At 47.4% G+C, this 20,168-nt stretch overlaps 7 protein-coding genes and 1 non-coding gene across 10 annotated transcripts; 4 read left to right on the top strand and 4 right to left on the bottom strand.

Moving 5' to 3' along the window:
- Positions 1-868: 868 nt before the first annotated feature.
- On the top strand, positions 869-7,011 carry pippin. Its single transcript, NM_166625.2, has 5 exons — positions 869-1,145; positions 3,595-3,754; positions 4,462-4,600; positions 4,663-4,871; positions 5,691-7,011. Exons 1-5 carry the CDS (start codon positions 1,132-1,134, stop codon positions 6,768-6,770), a joined length of 1,602 nt encoding a protein of 533 aa, NP_726368.2. The 5' UTR covers positions 869-1,131; the 3' UTR covers positions 6,771-7,011.
- Positions 4,425-7,011, bottom strand: asRNA:CR44807 (antisense RNA:CR44807). Its single transcript, NR_124717.1, has 3 exons — positions 5,649-7,011; positions 5,423-5,528; positions 4,425-5,304 (listed from the first exon to the last, which is right to left on the bottom strand).
- A 210-nt stretch (positions 7,012-7,221) lies between these two features.
- Nxt1 (NTF2-related export protein 1) lies at positions 7,222-7,875 on the top strand. 2 transcript variants are annotated; one of them, NM_137989.3, is made up of 3 exons: positions 7,222-7,257; positions 7,315-7,401; positions 7,472-7,875. In NM_137989.3, the coding sequence occupies exons 1-3, from the start codon at positions 7,249-7,251 to the stop codon at positions 7,775-7,777; spliced, it is 402 nt and encodes a 133-aa protein (NP_611833.1). In that variant the 5' UTR covers positions 7,222-7,248; the 3' UTR covers positions 7,778-7,875. The 2 variants fall into 2 exon arrangements, with proteins under 2 accessions (NP_611833.1, NP_001286783.1); NM_001299854.1 differs by having other exon boundaries at positions 7,459-7,875.
- Positions 7,798-9,960, bottom strand: CG5543 (uncharacterized protein). The gene has a single exon (NM_137988.3). It carries the CDS (start codon positions 9,835-9,837, stop codon positions 7,870-7,872), a length of 1,968 nt encoding a protein of 655 aa, NP_611832.1. The 5' UTR covers positions 9,838-9,960; the 3' UTR covers positions 7,798-7,869.
- A 231-nt stretch (positions 9,961-10,191) lies between these two features.
- On the top strand, positions 10,192-12,835 carry Ssrp (Structure specific recognition protein). Its single transcript, NM_079106.3, has 3 exons — positions 10,192-10,386; positions 10,464-12,035; positions 12,096-12,835. The coding sequence occupies exons 1-3, from the start codon at positions 10,333-10,335 to the stop codon at positions 12,639-12,641; spliced, it is 2,172 nt and encodes a 723-aa protein (NP_523830.2). The 5' UTR covers positions 10,192-10,332; the 3' UTR covers positions 12,642-12,835.
- A 111-nt stretch (positions 12,836-12,946) lies between these two features.
- CG13561 (uncharacterized protein) lies at positions 12,947-14,881 on the top strand (the record flags this gene model as incomplete). Its single annotated transcript, NM_137986.3, has 4 exons — positions 12,947-13,000; positions 13,061-13,216; positions 14,500-14,664; positions 14,726-14,881. The coding sequence occupies 4 exons, from the start codon at positions 12,947-12,949 to the stop codon at positions 14,879-14,881; spliced, it is 531 nt and encodes a 176-aa protein (NP_611830.3).
- Positions 13,052-14,385, bottom strand: CG5539 (uncharacterized protein). 2 transcript variants are annotated; one of them, NM_001299853.1, is made up of 1 exon: positions 13,052-14,385. In NM_001299853.1, exon 1 carries the CDS (start codon positions 14,255-14,257, stop codon positions 13,367-13,369), a length of 891 nt encoding a protein of 296 aa, NP_001286782.1. In that variant the 5' UTR covers positions 14,258-14,385; the 3' UTR covers positions 13,052-13,366. The 2 variants fall into 2 exon arrangements, with proteins under 2 accessions (NP_001286782.1, NP_611831.2); NM_137987.2 differs by having other exon boundaries at positions 13,308-14,385.
- A 1,244-nt stretch (positions 14,882-16,125) lies between the features above and the next one.
- On the bottom strand, positions 16,126-17,654 carry CG30177 (uncharacterized protein). Its single transcript, NM_166624.2, has one exon. The coding sequence runs from the start codon at positions 17,547-17,549 to the stop codon at positions 16,929-16,931; it is 621 nt and encodes a 206-aa protein (NP_726366.1). The 5' UTR covers positions 17,550-17,654; the 3' UTR covers positions 16,126-16,928.
- Between the last annotated feature and the right edge of the window lie 2,514 nt (positions 17,655-20,168).

The raw sequence follows: 20,168 nt of genomic DNA, 5'->3' as shown, positions 1-20,168 counted from the left end.
TTTCTAATGTTATATACATATATATATATATCATCTGTAATTTCCTCGCTCCGCTTATCCTGTGCGCAATTCGCATTTCCCCGAATTTCCGCCAGCTTGTGAGCACCATTTGTGCCACCATTTGTTGATGCATCCCCACCATTCTTGTTGTTGGGCCAGGTTATGAATGAAAAGCTTTGTCAATTCAGCTTTCCTCGGACCCTCGGGTCATTTTCACGACGGCTTTCGCTTTCACAGCTCTCTTTTGTTGCTCTTTTCGATTCAGAACGAAAGGTTTTAAGCAGGGTGGTCACGAAGGGGTGGTTGTATTTATTTTTTTAAAACAAACAAGCCAAACAAAATGAACAGCGAGTAATGAGTGGCTATTTTTACACATCAAACATATCTTAAAGGCTCACATTTCTGTTTAAGGATCGAGATAGAAAGATTTGTTGCACATACTATTGAAATTTGATTTAGTTTTACATCAACATGTATCATTCAAATTCTAAATGGCCAGATTCTACAAATGTAGTCTACAGATCCGCACTTTGGTTCTAGTCTTGGCTAGTCGCGAGAAAAGTCACAAAAATTGGGCGAAAAAAGAGAAAAACAAAACTTTTCTTCAAATTTTATGCTTTACAACAAAAATATAAAAATATGCAGCAGTTTTGATTTTTTTTCAAAAATTCTAAATACTTTTTGAACGGATCGGTGCTGCAAAGCGCCGTTCCAAAGGCCAGTGCTGCAAGTCGGCTGAGTCGTAGCGCGGTGAAATTCAAATAAATGCGAAATTACTTTGCTTTGCGTGTGTGCGTGTTGCGGATCGCAGCGTCAGCGTCGATCGCTGCTCATAAATAAAAAGCCGCAGCGGAGCCGCTTTGCCAGCCAGTGTGCGTTTTGGCATGAAATGAAACTGTCGCTTTTCCGCGTGGCCCGCTTTTCTCGCAGTGTATCCCAGTGTTTTGCCGGAGATCGTTGATATATCTATATGACCACGCGATCGAGTGCTTTGATCAGACAAATTATATGAGGCAGGCGATTTAATTCGCGACTACTTTGGTTACATAAAGGGCAGCAGAGAGCGAAGGATTTGCATAAATTAATTCGGAAACAACTTGAACTAATTCGCCTACATTATAGCCGGACAAAATGAGTGTCGAAAGGTAATGGAACAGATCAAAACAATTGCCGTATTCGCGTATTTGTTGTGCTGCCAAGCACTGACATCGGGTGTCCAGTCATCGCTGCTTTCTGCGGACTTACTGTCTGGTCAGCTAAAAATACCCCCCTTCGAATACTTCGACTTTAAACCCCAGCCAGCGCAAACAAGTTTTCGGTTTCCTTCGGTCGGTCGGTCGGTTGGTCGGTCGGACTGTGTGCATTCGTGTTGCTAGGGTCCGTGATCTTTGCCAAAGGTTCTGAAGTGGCCCAGATGCGAGATAAGGAGGACCACCTTTTTCTGCCCCTTCGATAGGTGCGGTTCGGTGCCAGCTAAGTGTCGAGTTCCCAATAAAGATATGTTCCTCTGAATCTTATCACTACATTACTAACTGCCAGCCAAAAACGTCTTCGTCGATGGGTCTTGTGGCCAAAATGCCCGATGATCGACGAAATGGTCCCAGAGCAAAGGAAAGATTTCACTTACCTCACCGAAGATAGTAAATAATATTAGTTTCTAATGTGGGAACGGCTGATTAGATACGTGGGTATTTACCAGACGAAAAAAAAAAACACGTGTTAATTGAAAACAAAAGTACATTTTCCGGCTCAGCTAAGCTGAAATTTATAGAACCGATGTGCATTGTTTTGAAATGTGCTCAGACTTTATTGCCACCTTATCACGATGTCTCACGATGATTCGAAGTATTTCTACAACGATAAGCACATCAATCAATGGCAAAATGACGTTACATTATTGAATTAAAAGTGAATTGAGCCGCGCAGGTTCTTTAAGTCCTGCCGCATGGAATTTACATTCAATATATTGATTGATTCGAAATTACTCATCGTAATTGTCGTACTGATGAAATTTCACTTCTGGAACTTGCCTAATTGGATTGGTTAACCCCCCATTAATTGGTGATAAGCCCACCGCCTTCGGTTTGAATTACTGCTAACCGAGATTCCTCGGCTCTGTGCCACCAAATATGTATATCTTATCTTGAACTTTGCCATCTGGCGTGCCAATTAAATTCAGTTTAGTTATTACGCATACGCCGCATAGACCGGAACCACCATGCCAACCGGTGGTGGTGAAATGAATCCCCGATTGACTGGCATGGCGCCACCAGCTGACTGGCCTCACCCCTTCCGCCCCAAGATCCCCCAATATTGCCCCAATTAAGCCAAATCATTTGCGCGCTGCCCATTCGATTGGCTGCCCAATGATTGTCTTACTCGAGTTGTGTGTGCCGATGTGGTATAAATTATCTAATTTGTGGTGTCAACAGTGGGTGAGCATTTCGGTTTGTAGAATCCGCCGAGTCGTGCAGGCGACTCTTCCAATTCACACATTGCCATATTGATGGGCAAATATAGTGACATGGACTTCAGTCACGCCGATTGAAAGTGATTGGAAAGTTTGCCAGGCAGTTTAGGGATCATAATGGGCCTATTAAAGTCATGAGCTAGGATTTGCTTGAATCGGTTGGAGTTTTTGGTGGGAGTGTGTCAAAAACCCATTTGTTTTGGTACATTGAACCGCTGACATTATCTTCGGCACTTCCTTAATCAATCGCAGACGATTTTACCGGCGATATGGCCGTTTTATATGGCTCAAGTCCAACGATTTGAAATGTTTTGGTTTTGCCAAAGTTCGCTTTACTTTATTTGCACATTCCCATCACGACTGGCAGACTTATGGAGCCTCCAATGCCACGGTTGAGTTTTAGGTGCCCAAGGGGAAGTATTCCGTACTCTGGGCCTATTGATATCAAAATATTGTATTGAGTTGCACCATATTTATCACCCTTGATTGGACAAACTATGCCACAAAAATATTTATATCGACTAAAGAGGAAGAAAGTTTGATTCGGTTCATTAAACGTGATTCCGTATTGACCTTGGCGGGCGATAAAAAAAAAAACAACACATTAACATTATTTAAGCAGTTGAAACACAAGCAAAACAAAGGCATTCGGCAAATGAGCGAGAGCGCGAAACGCTCAAAAATCGCCGTTTTGTTTTTGTTTTTACCATGTTTTCTTATCGCGCAGCCAAAACAAACTCAAACTCAGCTGGTTTCTGCTTCCAAAAGTGACGTATTCCTGCCCTTCTTATCACCGAAGGCTTCTCTCCAAGTGCCAGTGGCTCGCATTAAAGTGCACCTAAATGTGGTAGGAGCCGCAAATGGGCAATGGGGAATGGGAGGAATGCAAGTGGATTAATTTGAGTGGCGTGTGAAAGGGTTGCCCGCTCTGCCGATCCATGAAATTGCCAATAATTGTGGGTCATTAAGCCCATTAGGCGGACAAAGTGTTGGAGCACCTTGATAATAGGCCAGCCCCTACTATATGCTACCCTGTATCTGAGGTTCACAGCGATGGGGTTGCCTAGTTTTTTTTCGGTTTTCTATGCGATATTTCATTTTCTTTTCTAATCTTCCTCAACTAGAGATGACGAGTATCTAAAATTTGTGCCCCACACGATGTCGTATCAAGTCGTCCCGGGATCGGAGTTCCAGTGCAAGAAGGCCAGCTATAGCTCCAGGAAGCTCTCCACCATCGACGAGCAGGACGACGATGCTGCCAACCGAAGGGGAATGATGCACCAGGTGGGTTTAGAAGCTATAGATTCATAAACTAAGGCAACTTTGTTCTATCAAATCTTTTCGAGAACTGAAGAGAACTTTTTAGTGGGGCATACCAACCCAACTCAACCCAACGCAACCCAACCCAACCCATATAAATCCAAATCAAGGCAGGGCCTATAATCTTGTCAGCAACTTGTCGAACATCGGACATCTCTGGGACTTCGCCTCCTCATGCGTGACAGATAGTAAATATTCCGTGAAGGACAAAATGATAAGATACGCAATTGAACTTTCTTCACGACACGATTAGAAAACGGTTCCGTTGGGGGGCAACATGTGGCGGACATGTGACGGAGGTGCTGGAATTGGACAAACCGAACGGGCACGAAGTGTCATTCAAAGTCAGGGTGTCCGTGTCAGTGTCCGTGTCCGTGTCCAGTTTGCTGGCGTCACAAATTGATCGGGCATATGCCCAATCACTGATCAATGGGCAGCGATCCCGGATCGTTTGTCACCATCAGCGCAAATCAAAATAATGTTGTCCGTGATGCAATTGCAACTTCAATTGATGCCAATTGCTGCTGGGATGGGGCAACTATGATGAAGTGATCGTTAGATTCGATTAAAGCTAGATGGCACATGGAAACAGGAATACATTACATAGTTGCTTGCACACAAATCAATTATATATCCAATTGTATATCGAATTTTATTATGTTCCCTTCTAGATTCTGGCCACCTGTGCTGTACTCTTACTTTCCGCTGGATGCGGCATGCCCATTGGATTCTCGGCCATCCTGTTGCCCCAGCTGATGGATAACAACTCCACGGAGATACCCATTGATGTAGAGACGGGCTCCTGGATAGGTGCGTTCAAACAGGTGATATCAAGCTCAAAACACCTTATTAATTCCTGCTCATTCCCACAGCAAGTGTCCATAGCCTGGCCACACCATTTGGATCCCTGCTGTCGGGACCTCTGGCGGACTATTTGGGTCGCCGTAGGACCCTGATTCTCTCTGTGATTCCCCTCCTCCTGGGATGGAGCACCTTGGCGATCGCCAAGAGCATCAAGGTGGTGATCTTTGCACGCTTCCTGTGCGGATTCGCCACCGGAATTCTGGGTGGACCCGGACAGGTGAGTAACTCAATGCCACTGGCCAGGGGTTCGTTCACACGGATCACCCGAAACACCCGGACAACGCGGAACCGGATTGTTCGAGTGACCCATTAACCGTAATCGGCGGAGCCTTGAACTCCCCCAAATGGCGCTGCCCCACTGGGAATACAAAAGAGCAGTCGTGGCAGGTGGACAGATTGTCAATTGGCCACTTAACGCTGCGTATTCCATTGTCCCGGCTCCTCTGGTCGCCTCCATTGTCTCCAGCGTCTCAGCCGGCGCTGTTTATTTACGAGCATCTTATGGATATGTCCGTGACTTATCTTGCGGCCAAAGTGATAACGATATTTATCATCGTCGGCGGCGTCATCGCTGCCGGGACTTTAAATGGCCAGCGCATCATTTGCATTAGGCGCACACAGTATACGCGTAGTAGTTCCGGATTCTTGACCTTAGTCTATAATAACGTGGATGCGGACGGGTGGGCGATTTGCTCGGATTTGGATGAATGGGCGCGTGTTCCCCCGGCTTTCGCTTCGCTTTCAATGGTTAATGGTTTGCCGCCTGACGTGATTTACGATTTTATGATTGCCGTCCAAGAGTTCCCACAGATTAAGATGTTGATGTTGCTTCCGTGACCCTCGAATAGATCAAATTGTTTTGCTGGCGAAAGTTCTAGCTGGGTTCAAGGTGGTCATGTATCAGAAAGTAATAGTAATAGTATCATTTATATAATTGATGGTCAACGTGGATAAGCTGGATTAGGATTAATGTAGACTTACTATATAAACTTACTATTTTGGCCTTCATTCATTATTTTATTTTACCTTCTCGAAGGTGTACATTGCGGAAACGGCGGAACCCAATCTGCGGAGTCTGCTGATCGGCGCGCCCTATGTGGCCTACTCAAGCGGCATCCTAATGGTCTACTCCCTGGGCTCCATGATGTACTGGCGTAGTGTTGCGTGGTGCGCCAACGTGCTGCCCCTGCTGTCCATGGTGTCTATCTCGTTTATACCGGAGACTCCGGCCTGGCTACTCCGCAATGGCCACGAGAAGCGTGCGCTGCAGGCCCTCTCGTTCCTGCGGGGCAGCGAGATCAGTGCGCAGAAGGAGCTGAATGATATGAAGCAGAGGCTGGCCAAGGAGCGGGTGACCACCAAGACGAACGAGAACATCTTCCAGCTGTGCTGCCAGCGCGTGGCCATCAAGCCGCTGGTCATTGTGATCGTGTTCTCGCTGCTGCAGATGTTCTCCGGCACGTTCATCGTGATCTTCTATGCCGTGGACATGATCTCGGAGTTCGGAGCGGAGTTCGACTCCAAGCAGGCGGCCATTGCGACGGCAGTTGTCCGGGTGATCTGCTGCATGGTCTTCTGCGTAGTCCTGATCTTCGTTCGCCGCCGCAGGATCATGATAGTGTCGGGAATCGGCTCCGGCTTGTTCTGCCTGGTGCTCAGTGTCTATCAGTATGCCAGATTCGATCAACCGAAAATGTCGTACGACGTATTCGTTGGTGCCGGCTGTCTCTTGGGCTACATCATCTTCAACACGGCTCTGATGGTGATGCCCGGCATTATGATCGGCGAGCTCTTCCCGGCTAGGATACGCGGACGGACTGCCGGCGGAGTGTTTGCCTCCATGAACGTCGCTCTGTTCATCTTCGCGAAGAAGTTTCCCGCTTTGCAGGCCATGCTCAAGATGCGCGGCGTGTTCCTGGTCTTCGGCGTGTCCAGTTTCCTGCTCACTGCCTTTATGTGCCTTTTCCAGCCGGAGACGAAGGGCCGCAGCCTGGAGCACATCGAGGACTATTTCAACGGGGACAACTGGCTCTGGTTCCGGCGGGATCGAGGCTACAAGACGGTCAACCTGCAGCCCCTGGAGCCATTGAAGGACACCCGGGGGCTGGAGGCCTAGGTCGGGGGGCTTTAGTCTTAAAACAGGTCTTAGCTTAGCTAGTTTTAGCCATACTCATAGTTCTAGCCGCAGTGCCTCGTAGTCGCCCTAGACTCGCTCGATTTTCCAGTGACCCCCAATGGGCCACTCCGACAGGGAATCTTCAAATGTTAGGTTACCAATTCAAATTGTGATCGCTATGCTTTAAATTGTGTCTAATTGTTAATTAAAATTATGATTAGAAATAAACAACTTGAAAAATAAAAGTCATCATTTGTTTTTCGGGCAATTTGCAGAAAATGTTTGCAATAAACTTGTTTTTAAGTGTTTGAACATCTTGACTTTTTTAAACTTTAAATAAATATTAAGGGTACTCACGTAGATTAGTAGCGTTTTTGTATTTCAAATGGTGGTAGTAATATTTTTGTTTCTTTCTTTCTGGAGAGTTTTTTTCTGACCACCCGAGGACGGTCACTCTAATTCGAGAATCGCGGGAAACATGGACAGCGTGAGTTGAAAATATTTAGTTTTTTAGCAATTTAGCATAGCAACTATTTGTTTAAAGGATTTGAAAGCCAAGGTCGAGAGCTGCGCCCGTACGGCGGATACCTTCACACGCCTGTACTACGCCTCCGTGGACAACCGACGCCAAGTAAGTAGAGATCCGCCTTGAAAGTCTGCATTTCATGGGAAAACGAAACTCAAATAGATTCCACCTGCAGCAAATTGGACGCCTCTATTTGGACAATGCTACGCTTAGCTGGAATGGAAACGGGGCCATCGGCCGCCAGATGATCGAGAGCTACTTTCAGGAGCTGCCATCCTCAAACCACCAGTTGAACACCCTGGACGCGCAGCCTATTGTGGATCAGGCTGTGTCCAACCAGCTGGCCTACCTCATCATGGCCAGCGGCTCCGTCAAGTTCGCAGATCAGCAGTTACGCAAATTTCAGCAGACTTTCATCGTTACCGCCGAGAATGATAAATGGAAGGTCGTCTCCGATTGCTACCGAATGCAGGAGGTCTGAGATCCACACACTTGTATTTTAAGCTAAGCTAAAGTTCTTACGTCGTAACGAGTTTATTAACATATCTAAGCTCTTATAAATAGATTGACTTCCTATTTGTCCGCCTCTGTCTTGGGCTTCTTGGTGGCCGGCTCGTCGGCGGGTAGTTTTTCGGAGAAGATGGCCTTTGGCTGCGTCTGCTTGTAGGCCGGTGCTATCCAGTAAGGATTCTCGGCTGCGTCCTTGGCATACTTCAAGATGGCTTCCCTGGGATCCTGGTCGTCGTCCACCCGCTTGCTCAGGCCCAGATTGCGGATGACATAGGAGGAGAGGGTGCCGCCGGAGCTGGCCACGCGGCCGCCCTGACCGCTGGTGATGGGCAAGTCCGGTCGCTGGGACTTGACAGGATCCATACGGGCCTTCTCCATCCGCTTACGCGAGGTACGGGACTTTTCCTGCCTGAACAATGGCAGGGCGTGCGGCGTAATGATCTGGGAGACTCCCACCATCTCCATGGGCTGCCTCTTGCGATGCGTCTTCACTACGCACAGCTTGGCGCCCCGGATGCTGCGGTGCTCATCGTAATAGCACTTAATGGTTCCATTGCCACAGCTCACGAACAGTTGGTTGAGCTTTGGGTGCCACAGCGTTTTCACCACGTGCGCGTTGGACACGGGAATCCGCTGCACTTCCTCGTAGCTCTTAGTGCTGTAGAAATACAGGTTCGCTTCGGCCTGGCCCTTCGGAAGCGATTCTCCGGTGACTAGCAGACGGTCATCTGGACTAAAGCAGCAATCTGTTGTGTCGTAGCGGGAGAACAGGTTTGTCCAGGTATGCAGCGGCTGTTTGAACTGCCGCAGATCCCAAAGCTTCATGGTCTCGTCGTTGCTGCGAGTGGCCAACTGCTGACCCATGTACGAGAACACAATGGAGGTGATCTCCGAACCCTTCTGATGCGCATCCCTGACGCAGTGCGTGGTGTTCACAAACATCTTGCGCGTGTCCCACGTCTGAATGGAACCATCCACGCAGCCCGCTGCTATGAGTGTGGCGTCCCTGTTAAAGTTGCATGATGCTGCGTTGGTGCGGAGGCCTCCCTGCGCCCTTGTCTTGATCACCTGCAACTGTTCCTTGGACTTCAATCCCTGCCAGATGCGCAGAGTACCGTCGAGAGCTGCGGTCAGGAACTGCTCCCTGTTAAATGGATGCCAGCAGCCGGAGGTCAACTGTGCCACGTGGCCCTTGGTGCGCGACATGTCCGAGATATACTGGTCGCCCTTGCAGCACTCCAGTTTCTCGAATCCATCGCGGTCGAGGACCTTGGCCTGGGCGTTTCCGGAGATGACCAGGATCATGTCGCCGGTCACGGAGTACTGGAGAGAACGTATGGGATGGTTCTCGCACGGCTGCAGTTGCCGGAAGCTACGCATGCTCGAGTCCATGCCGGCGAAATCCCAGAAGCACATATCGTAGTCTATGGAACCAGAGACCAAGCGGGCACCCGAGGGATCGCCAGCCAGGGCAAGGACAGCGCGGGAACCGTGCTGCATCTGCACCTCGTGTGTGTAGGGTATGCGCTTAGCAAGGCTTTGTTCGTCATCTGAATCTTCATCGGACGAATAATCATCGTCATCGGAGTCTTCGTCTTTGGACGATTCCTTCGTGGCTTTCTCCTTGTCTGTGGTCACAGCTGGTGGTAGGGGACCTATTACGTCCTCCTCTTCCTCGTCTTTCTGGTCATCCTCCTTCGGCTTGGACTCCTCCCTTTTTTTGTCCATTCCCGGGCGGGTAACTCTCGCCTTTTCTATCTGCTCGTTGATGTCGAACACCTTGGCCGCCTTGCGACCAAAGCCACTGATGCCCATCACTTCCTTGAGGTGCTGGCTCTCCAGATCTTCGGCCACGTCCTCGATCTGCCGAATCATCTGCTCCTTGTCCATTTTCTTGAATCCTCCGCCATTTCCGCTGGCTTCAGTGGACTCCTTTGCATCTTCCGCCTCGGTTTCGTTGGATCTTGGCTCCGCAGGAGGTACGTTTACATTCAGTTTGATTTTCCCGAAGGAAATTTTACCGCGTTGCATAGTTTTAAGGCCCCACGCTAAGTGGATTTTCAAATTTTTAATTAAAACTATATTTCTCTGAAAATATGCGGTAAATATTTTGTAAACAAGTGAATTAAGTGACCGTTTATATTCGGACTGTCAATTTGGTATTTTAAAAGATCGAGCGAATTGTTATGGTCTTTAAATAAGCTCTGGCTTGCCCATTAAAATTTTTCAATTTAATAATGACTCATATATTGTTCATGTATTGCAAACAAGATATATATAAACAATAAAGGAAACTGCATTGGAATATTAAGAGTTTATATCGATTGCAATTTAAGAATAGTGCACTCAAAAATACTAAACACACATACGGTCACTCTAATATAGCTGACTGGCGTCTAACCTAAAATTAGGCGCGCAGTGTTGTTTTGTGTCTGCCGGAATTATTGTAAATTGGTGACAATTTCGCAAGGCGGCGTAATACATAGTTGATCTATTATCTTGTTACTGGAGAGGAAGAAGTGCAGGATGACAGACTCTCTGGAGTACAACGACATAAACGCCGAAGTGCGCGGAGTCTTGGTGAGTCGCAAAAAAGCCGGCGTATTTTGTCACATTTCGCATGACCGAGGTTTTCCATTTCCCTGCGCGCAAAAAAGTGTTCCGGACGCCTAAAGATGACCGAGCAGAACATCATCTTCAAGAACACCAAGACCGGCAAGGTGGAGCAGATCTCGGCAGAGGACATAGACCTGATCAATTCGCAGAAGTTCGTGGGCACCTGGGGACTGAGGGTGTTCACCAAAGGCGGCGTGCTCCACCGCTTCACCGGATTCCGCGACAGCGAGCACGAGAAGCTGGGCAAGTTTATCAAGGCTGCCTACTCGCAGGAGATGGTCGAGAAGGAGATGTGCGTCAAGGGCTGGAACTGGGGCACCGCCCGCTTCATGGGCTCCGTCCTGAGCTTCGACAAGGAGTCGAAGACCATCTTCGAGGTGCCGCTGTCGCACGTTTCGCAGTGCGTGACCGGCAAGAACGAGGTCACCCTGGAGTTCCACCAAAACGACGATGCGCCCGTGGGTCTACTGGAGATGCGGTTCCACATACCCGCCGTGGAGTCGGCCGAGGAGGATCCGGTAGACAAGTTCCACCAGAACGTAATGAGCAAGGCCTCGGTCATCTCGGCTTCGGGCGAGTCCATCGCCATTTTCAGAGAGATCCAGATCCTCACGCCTCGCGGTCGCTATGACATCAAGATCTTCTCGACCTTCTTCCAGCTGCACGGCAAGACGTTCGACTACAAGATTCCCATGGACTCGGTGCTGCGGCTCTTCATGCTGCCCCACAAAGACAGTCGACAGATGTTCTTTGTGCTCTCCTTGGATCCGCCCATCAAGCAGGGACAAACGCGTTACCACTACCTGGTCCTGCTGTTTGCTCCCGATGAGGAGACCACCATTGAGCTGCCATTCTCGGAAGCCGAGTTGCGAGACAAGTACGAGGGCAAGCTGGAGAAAGAGATCTCCGGGCCGGTGTACGAGGTGATGGGCAAAGTGATGAAGGTGCTGATCGGTCGAAAAATTACCGGACCCGGTAACTTTATCGGACACTCTGGCACGGCTGCAGTGGGCTGCTCGTTCAAGGCTGCAGCTGGATATCTGTATCCCCTGGAGCGAGGATTCATCTATATCCACAAGCCACCGCTGCATATCCGCTTTGAGGAGATTAGTTCTGTGAACTTTGCCCGCAGCGGCGGATCCACGCGATCTTTCGACTTCGAAGTGACGCTCAAGAACGGAACTGTTCACATCTTCTCCTCCATCGAGAAGGAGGAGTATGCCAAGCTCTTCGACTACATCACACAGAAGAAGTTGCATGTCAGCAACATGGGCAAGGACAAGAGCGGCTACAAGGACGTGGACTTTGGTGATTCGGACAACGAGAACGAACCAGATGCCTATCTGGCTCGCCTCAAGGCTGAGGCGAGGGAAAAGGAGGAGGACGACGACGATGGCGACTCGGATGAAGAGTCCACGGATGAGGACTTCAAGCCCAACGAGAACGAGTCCGATGTGGCCGAGGAGTATGACAGCAACGTGGAGAGTGATTCGGACGATGACAGCGATGCTAGTGGCGGCGGAGGCGACAGCGACGGCGCCAAGAAAAAGAAGGAGAAGAAGTCCGAGAAGAAAGAGAAAAAGGAGAAAAAACACAAGGAGAAGGAGAGAACAGTGAGTAATGTTTGCTTATTATTATAGCTTATGGTAACATGTTTTTATATGTTTTTATAGAAGAAACCCTCCAAGAAGAAGAAGGACTCTGGCAAACCCAAGCGCGCCACCACCGCTTTCATGCTCTGGCTGAACGACACGCGCGAGAGCATCAAGAGGGAAAATCCGGGCATAAAGGTTACCGAGATCGCCAAGAAGGGCGGCGAGATGTGGAAGGAGCTGAAGGACAAGTCCAAGTGGGAGGATGCGGCGGCCAAGGACAAGCAGCGCTACCACGACGAGATGCGCAACTACAAGCCTGAAGCGGGCGGTGACAGCGACAACGAGAAGGGTGGAAAGTCCTCCAAGAAGCGCAAGACGGAGCCTTCTCCATCCAAGAAGGCGAATACCTCGGGCAGCGGCTTCAAGAGCAAGGAGTACATTTCGGACGACGACTCCACCAGCTCCGACGACGAGAAGGACAACGAGCCTGCCAAGAAGAAGAGCAAGCCCCCATCCGACGGCGATGCCAAGAAGAAAAAGGCCAAGAGCGAGAGCGAACCGGAGGAGAGCGAGGAGGACAGCAATGCCAGCGATGAGGATGAGGAAGATGAGGCCAGTGATTAGGGCCATAAACACAACAAATCAATTCCATAAACACACACCACGCTCCTCACACACCCATGTCCCAAATCTAGTTTACATTCGCCTAGTTTAGTTAAGTGCTGCCTGTTGGATACAGACCCATACGTTTTTGTTTAATTAAAACTCAACAACAATTCGAAAGTTCAAGTAATTAAACAGAATTGATAATTGCCCGTAATGATTGATATCTATCGATTATGGTTTCGCTTGACTGGCTTTTGCCACTTTCGTCAACATTATAATGCCACAGTTTGCCAGTTTTTAATGGCTCTTTGGTGAACTTAGTGATGGCCACGTTGACAGAGTTATTCCTCTTGTTTGGGCTGTGGCACATTTTGCAGGCAAGTTCGACCGTAAGCTAGGCCGGCTGGGATTATGAACCGAACACTAGCTCACTTCAGGTCCAAGGAGTTGCCAAGTTCACAAACATCGAGTGCCTGAGTGCGGACGAAAACTTCACCACCGTTTCCCTGTGCCGATTGTACGCCGTAAAGAGGGATGTCGTCGAAATGAGTCTGCGGGCCAACATCCTGCGATGGCCAAAAGGTCCGGTATCGGTGAGTTAGTTTGCAAAGCTAGGGCGTTCCTGAATGCCATAGTTGAATAGCTATCTATAGTAGAAAATGCGAGTCCAAAACACTAGTAATTAAACAACTTGAAACCTATCCATGCCTAAAACCAATTTATGTTTTGAATTAATGAAATAACTATAAACCTGTTTGAGGTTTCACAAATGATTGTGCTAAAAGACGGCGACGGCTGGCCGGTTGACGCTGCTGACGCACTTCCTGGCCGCTGGTCTCCATCGCCGTCTTGGCCAGCAGATCCTCCACATCGTCATGGAGGTCCTCCAGCTTGGTGGCGGAGGCAATAGCAATGGCATTCTTGAACTTGCGCTGAGGTCGGCGATTAATTATCCTGGGTGATTCCGACGACACGTCGCTCTGGAACTGCTCCGCCTGCAGGTGCGTGGTGGCCTTCGAAACGCCCACCAGAAGCTCCTCAGAGTCGTCACGGAGGTGCTCTAAGCTGCCAACGGGACTGGAACCACTGGACAGATTTTGGACAGAGACGTTGGCCGAGTCAGTATCCTCGGAAGTTCTGCCTCCAATTCCTTCTCCAGTGGAGTCCTGCAACAGATCGGAAGTCCTAAGGGGAGCAGTGCTCGATCTCGACCAGAAGCTGGACACGAAAGGCAGTACAGAGATTTGGGTCTGTGCCACCAGCTGTGTCATCGAAGCGAGGGCGTCGATCAGGAGCTTCTCCTTGCCCCGGTGCAGGAAGTGATCGATCTCCTCCTGCCGCTTTGCCAGCACCGGACGCAGGATGGCGTCGAATATCCAGACATTGGCGGCCGGAGCGGACAGCACGATCCACACGACCAGGAGCAACTTGGTGGGCATGTAGAGCGGCAGCCAGGAGAGGAAGACGTCCGCCAGCACCTCGAAGGTGACCAGGAAGGCGTAAACTATCCAGTATTTGGCCCAGGCCAGGAACTCCTCGTCTCCGCTGTTCAGAGTCTTATAGGTTTGCCAGGCCGGTCCCATGGTGCCGTAAACGAAGAACAGGAACTGCGAAACAAGGCCAAAGAAACACATATCTAAAATATACGGTGGATACTAGGACTGCCAGAATAAGTGTTCTTCTTTTGGAAAATTCCGAATTTAATGCATGGGCTATAATCGAAATTGGCAGTTTAAGATCGATGTGCCTGTGTATCTAACTGTTTGTTTAAAAGTGTGGCGATATTCTACAGCCAGTTGTGTGTAAAGTGTAAAGCACAGCCTGCTGGCGTATAGCACCAACACCTTAGTGTAATACCAATATGTTTCTCCTTCAGATGCGCATGCAGCTGCTGAAGAAGGCCAGTGGCTATAAGCCCTTTCTCTACAATATCTGCCAGTCGGATGTGTGCGAGTATCTGGAGAAGCGGAATCATCCCTTCATTAACATCATCCTGAGCAGTTTCGGGAACAGAACCAATGTGAACAAGTGTCCGATTCCAGTGAGTTTGCCTAAGAAATGATTGATTATGATGTTTACTTCAGTTCTTCTATCGATTACAGCCGGAAATAGTGTTGGAGCACTTTCGGTTTCCCGTCAAGGTTCTGGACATGATGCCCCTGCCCTTCGGGGACTACGGACTCTTCACCACCTTCACTTTCCACCGATCGGAGTTGGCCCAGGTTAAGGTGTACTTCACATTAACAGAGTATCGCTAAAGGCACACAAATCACGAGTCGCATCGAGTATTTGTTATAAACATCAGACGCGGTGCAATAAACCAATTAATAAATTTGCCATAAATTTGTTAACTGCCCGTAAAAGAGCTCTCCGATTTGATTATCCCTTTGTAATTGCAATAAACGGATTTTAATTAAAATTATTAATGCGTGCATTTCATTTGAGTGTAATATGTAAATGGTTCTGACACGTGGGAACGCGAACCGATTTCACTGAAAAACATGGCTCATTCGGATAATTTTCGGCCAATCCAAGGTTAGGAGCATTGGCTTCTGATTCAGATCGGTTTTCGGTCGAAATTTCTTTCGCACAATGAGCCAAAAAGTCTTGACCCTGTCCAAAGCCGAACGCTCGTTCATGACATTTCAGTTAGGCAGGCATTCAAAAAGCCATCAAGAAAAGGTTCCCATACCATTCCCATTCACAGAAATCTCAGCTATTGAAACCGAAACCGAAACCGAAACCCAAATCAATTGTAATTGCGTCTAATAAATGAAATGTTGACGGAAATAACGCAGAGGCATTACGTGTGCGATTGTAAAAGGCAAATTCACAATTACCAGCATGCATGCATAATTAATTTGTGGGTCAATTGCGAAAACTTGAACTTCAATTCAAGTGGCTTTGGCTCCGATCCCCATCTCCACTGGGGTGTCATCTTTGGCACAACGACAGCCGCATCGCCTAGGAAGTGATTTTTTGTGGGCTTTCGGGATTTGCATAAATGCCGCCAATTAATTTTGTTATGCAAATTAATGGCAAACAATTAGCGATGCGAGACAAAGCCGATTTATTAATTGCACGTCTTATTATTATTGTTATTTTTTTTTTTTACAAAATATGTAAATGCACCATCTTATTTCGCACTCCGCTTCGTTCTTCGCCTCGTTTTTTTGCTCCACCTTGCTGTCAATGGCAATGCGCGCTTTATCGCTGATTAACCCAAACTTAAATGGAGCCTACCCCAGGCACCCGTTCCATCCGAGAATCGAGAGGACCGCGGCCAAAGGCTAAGGAACTTTGGCCAGGAGCTAATGACTCCGCGACGTGGGTGCAGGCAGCTGATGGAATAACCTCTGAATGCCAATGATTAAGTGCAAGCTGTTGGAAGGTGTTTTAGAAACATGTATGTGTTTGTGTATAATTTCAATCTGTTGGGTAAACAACAAGTTTCCATGCTCTCGTTTATTAAAAAAAGATAGAACACTTTAATAGTTTGCTTGTCTTTTGTCAACAGATCATTAGAGTTTATTATTCCATCTCCTTCCTGATAAGCAAAGCTAACGCTTGTGTTTCTACATTATCAGTACGATCACATGAAATACAGGAAATTAATAAAGCAATAAATGTTATTCAAGTGATTAACCGCCTTATTGCTTCTAGAAGCTGGTTCGACCCCCATCGAAAATTTGTTTGCCAAATCAGATCCACGAAATTGAAACAAATTGCTTTACAATGCGCTGACGAATGCGTCACTTACATTGCGGTTGTTATTGCGAATTTGCTGAGTTTCGGATTTTGATCAAGATTAATAGTGTGCTAATTGCATTAAGATTGTTGCCAGCGACAGCAACAGAACAGCATTCCCCAAAAAGCCGCAACAACCGTCCCGACCGTCGCAGCAAGTTCGTTGCTTCAGTCTTTTGTTTTCGCCTGCCCTTCGGCGTTATCCATTAATCAGCTGCATCGCCGCCAAAGGTCCGTGCAAGTGTTCTGTTTTGCTTTCAACAATTTATCGGTCGCAGTTTTGTTCACCAATTTGTAATAACAATATGGGCCAATGGCCAACAAATCGCTACTGATCGCTGGATCATCGATTCCTGGCGCCGATCCATGAATCAATTAACATGCCCGTCCGCTGGCATTGAACTTTTCTAATTGAAGATTAATGGCAGCTGCTGCTCTTCTGTAAACTCCCCTAGAGTGATTCAACACCAAGGTTTTGGAAGGAGCAGGAAAACCAAATAATGCTACTCAGGCTGACCTTCCTCTTGAACGGCTGAAGTTGGCTTATAGTAGGGCGGACTACTGCTGGTCCCCCCCTCTCTGGCCTAAATAATCGATGACATTGTGCATGGATTCCCGGTTAAATTTGTCCAGTTCAGCTGCTCGTAAATGCCGAGGGGAATGAATCATCATAGGGCTCTCATGCTGATGGCGATGGTCGGCCGAATTCTTTGCAATCTGCGTCATGAGATTCGACAGTTCTCTTTTCAGCAGACGGTTATTGATCCGTGGCTCCGTGATATGCTCATCCTCGTCCCTTGGCATAACCACTGTCACCAGTGGTGATTTCATAAAGCCGCGAAAAATGTTTCTACAGACTTTTTCGTGCCAGCGAACACCTTTCTCGACGACTGGACATAGTTTTCCCATAGAGTACGTGTTAAGCAGATTGAACAGGTGATTGGTGCTGTATGGGGCACTGAACCAGAGGCCCACGGACAGGATAAGCTTGAGACCAGCGTAGAAGGATAGGCCACCGAGCAGGAAATCCGTGAGGACTCCAAGTCCCTGCAGCAGTGCATAGATTACCCAATACTTCAGCCAGAGTTCGATGAAGTGTCTCTGGTCATGTCCAATAGCCCGCAAGCTGCTCCATCCAGGTAGCAGGGTTCCATAGTAAATGTATACCAAGCGCAGCATGCCCGCTGCTTAAACAGAATGGCAAACAAGTTAAAAAAAGTAATGTAAGGGTTTCGTATACTGTCGAACTGAGTTGATAAGCGTGGAGAGTGTTTTGTGAGTAATTTCGAAAGACGTTTAAGTCGAGGAGCTCTTTGGTCATTTGCCTGTAATGTAATCGGTGTTCATCGGTGTTCAGCACTGGTTTCCCACCGAAAATGGTTTATAATGATTGAGCTCGCATTCCGAAAAGCGGAGAGACAATCAAATAATTCCTTGTCACTTCCTAGAGTCGACAACAAATCTGTGGCCAGCACTTGGCATCGGCCATCAGTGGTTTGAGCCGGGCTAAGTGCCTGGGGGCTTTGCCCGCGGCTTTCGCAAGACCAGGAGCCAGAAGCCAGAAACCATGGGTATCCGCGTGTGTGCGCCTGTCTTTTGGCCAGCTTTATGCATATTTATAGATTTGTTTGGCCTGTTAGTCGGCCAAAACCAAAATAGACCAGAGCGCGGCGGGGAGAAAGAGACCCAGTTTATGGGCCAGATTGTATTAATGGCGGCGCCTTTTGGCCAAAACGGCGCTAGTGAAGCGAGTCCATTGGGCATTCGGTAGTCCGCGCAGCAGTAGCAACTGTTGCTTCGACCTGACATAATGGAAATAATAATACAATATAATCGATTCGGCTACAATTTTGCTCAACTTGTTCGACCTGTCTGCCCCTTAGATTTATGAACATTTCTTCGGGACTACGTTTATCCGCTTCACTTGCTCGATAATCCTCGTTTTATCCCACTTTATAGTTTGCCAAGTAGTTTGTTGTTTGTATTACACAATTTTAATAAACCATACATTTCGTATGTGTTTCGCAGGCGGACTTGGCTATTTCCAAACAAAGTAGCGTGAAATGTTGAAAATTATGCAAATGTTTTATGGCTTTTCTTTGTTTGTCTTTGTAGAAATTATCGGGGGAAGAGTCGCACATAAATATCGAACCAATCTGGGATGGGATGTATATTTAAATGGGTTTTGTTTCGTTTTTTATGTTTTTTTTTTTTTTTATGTATCATTGACGCCTCGTTAACTGTTTTCATATGGGCTTTGTGGGATAGAGCGGGGATTACAAGCTGGATTCGACGATCTGTTAACTTTTTTATGGCAGATTCGTACCTCCTCTGCGGTTGCCCAACTCTTGGTTTTTTTTTTTTTTTTTGGTTACCGATGCGGGCAGATTGACATTGACCCTTTGACATGGATAAATACCTCTGTGCATGCGTGTATGTGTGCAGATGCAGATGGGCGGCGAAATATATGTAATTTGATTAATCGACCAGCTGGAGAAGCACATTTTCTTCAATGACCTTTAGTCATTATGTTATTGACCCGAAAAGGTATTTTGTACGGAAAACCATCATTGAGGTAGGTTTTTTTAACCAAATATTGCTTCCGCATAAAAACTACATCACGAATCGAAATGATTGGCTAGCGAAGCTACCAGCGTATTATTAGGGAATCTATTATTTAGGATGAAAATTTGGGGACTCATTCAACATCTTGGCAGGAACAAAAATTCGTTTGGGGTTCAACAATTTTGAGAACAATTGCCAAAAAGCCAAGTAAAATGTGTCAAGCATTTAATGCATACGACGTCAACTCGAATGCGATGCACTGTGAGAAAGTCAGGACAGGATTTGACCAATAAACAGCGCAAATTTAAAGTAATGTAAACAAATGCAAGGTAATTAGCACGAAATCCGCATAAAAGTAATGGGTTCAATTGCCAAAACGAAACCTGTTCGCTGAGCACGAAGATCGGCAATTGGGGCCAGAAATTGGGTTTGGATTGGAGGTGCCGATGGGTTGGAACTTACAGCCATTAATAGATACCATCGCCAACTGCGACTTAAATGTCGCATGAAGTGCGGCACTCAGATCGCAGATCAGAGATCTCCACGGGCCGTTTGCCGCCAGCAAATGGTAAATGGAGTCCATATATGGGAATGGTATGGGGAGGATGGTGGGAGGATGGGTCTCGAGATTGCGGATCTCACATCTCGTGTGCCCCCGTTGAGTCATCCGGAGATCGGTTCATTGCCGTTTCACCCAGAGAGCACTCGATTGTCCTGGTTATCATCATCGCCGTCCGCAGCTGCCGGGCTTACGTGGGCGGTTCAGTGTGCCCCGATTTTGGATGTGGAACCCGGCCCATTGAGATCTTCACATCGATCTCTCAATGTGTGACAATTACCTTTTTAATTGGCCCAGTTTGAATGGACCGATTCGATTTAATTGTATGTGTGCTCATGTGGGAGTCAAATGGATTGTTTTTTTTTTTTATCAATGCGAATACTGTCATTGAACTTGGTGTGAATGAAACGATTTTTTCTAACACTTTTGAAAAATGGTTTTTGTTTCCTTTGTCTTGGCTTTGAATGAGCGAAGTGCCGACTCGATTGGAATTTCGGATTAGAATGCCAAAGTAGGTTAATCATTTAATCGGGTAGAATTTCCGGACTAAGCCTTCGAAGTTCAGTCGGTCATTGAAGTACATGCTTTGTATGAAACACTAACTTTTTTTTTATCAAAGAATCTTATCGTGAGATCAAACATCATGTTAGATCATTTGAAAAATAGCTCATGCA

Source organism: Drosophila melanogaster, chromosome 2R, assembly GCF_000001215.4.
Source record: "Drosophila melanogaster chromosome 2R".
In the NCBI taxonomy this organism is placed as follows: domain Eukaryota; kingdom Metazoa; phylum Arthropoda; class Insecta; order Diptera; family Drosophilidae; genus Drosophila; species Drosophila melanogaster.
The sequence above is the reverse complement of the archived record's forward strand: the minus strand, read 5'-3'. Positions and strand labels throughout refer to the sequence as shown.

Coding starts and splice junctions, on each gene's coding strand:
- pippin (NM_166625.2), top strand. Junction 3,755..4,461: donor GAAGGGGAATGATGCACCAG/GTGGGTTTAGAA, acceptor GTTCCCTTCTAG/ATTCTGGCCACCTGTGCTGT. Junction 4,601..4,662: donor AGAGACGGGCTCCTGGATAG/GTGCGTTCAAAC, acceptor TCATTCCCACAG/CAAGTGTCCATAGCCTGGCC.
- Nxt1 (NM_137989.3), top strand. Junction 7,402..7,471: donor CCGTGGACAACCGACGCCAA/GTAAGTAGAGAT, acceptor TTCCACCTGCAG/CAAATTGGACGCCTCTATTT.
- CG5543 (NM_137988.3), bottom strand. CDS start 9,837: ATGCAACGCGGTAAAATTTCCTTCGGGAAAATCAAACTGAATGTAAAC.
- Ssrp (NM_079106.3), top strand. CDS start 10,333: ATGACAGACTCTCTGGAGTACAACGACATAAACGCCGAAGTGCGCGGA. Junction 10,387..10,463: donor CCGAAGTGCGCGGAGTCTTG/GTGAGTCGCAAA, acceptor CGCGCAAAAAAG/TGTTCCGGACGCCTAAAGAT. Junction 12,036..12,095: donor ACAAGGAGAAGGAGAGAACA/GTGAGTAATGTT, acceptor ATGTTTTTATAG/AAGAAACCCTCCAAGAAGAA.
- CG5539 (NM_001299853.1), bottom strand. CDS start 14,257: ATGTGTTTCTTTGGCCTTGTTTCGCAGTTCCTGTTCTTCGTTTACGGC.
- CG30177 (NM_166624.2), bottom strand. CDS start 17,549: ATGCTGCGCTTGGTATACATTTACTATGGAACCCTGCTACCTGGATGG.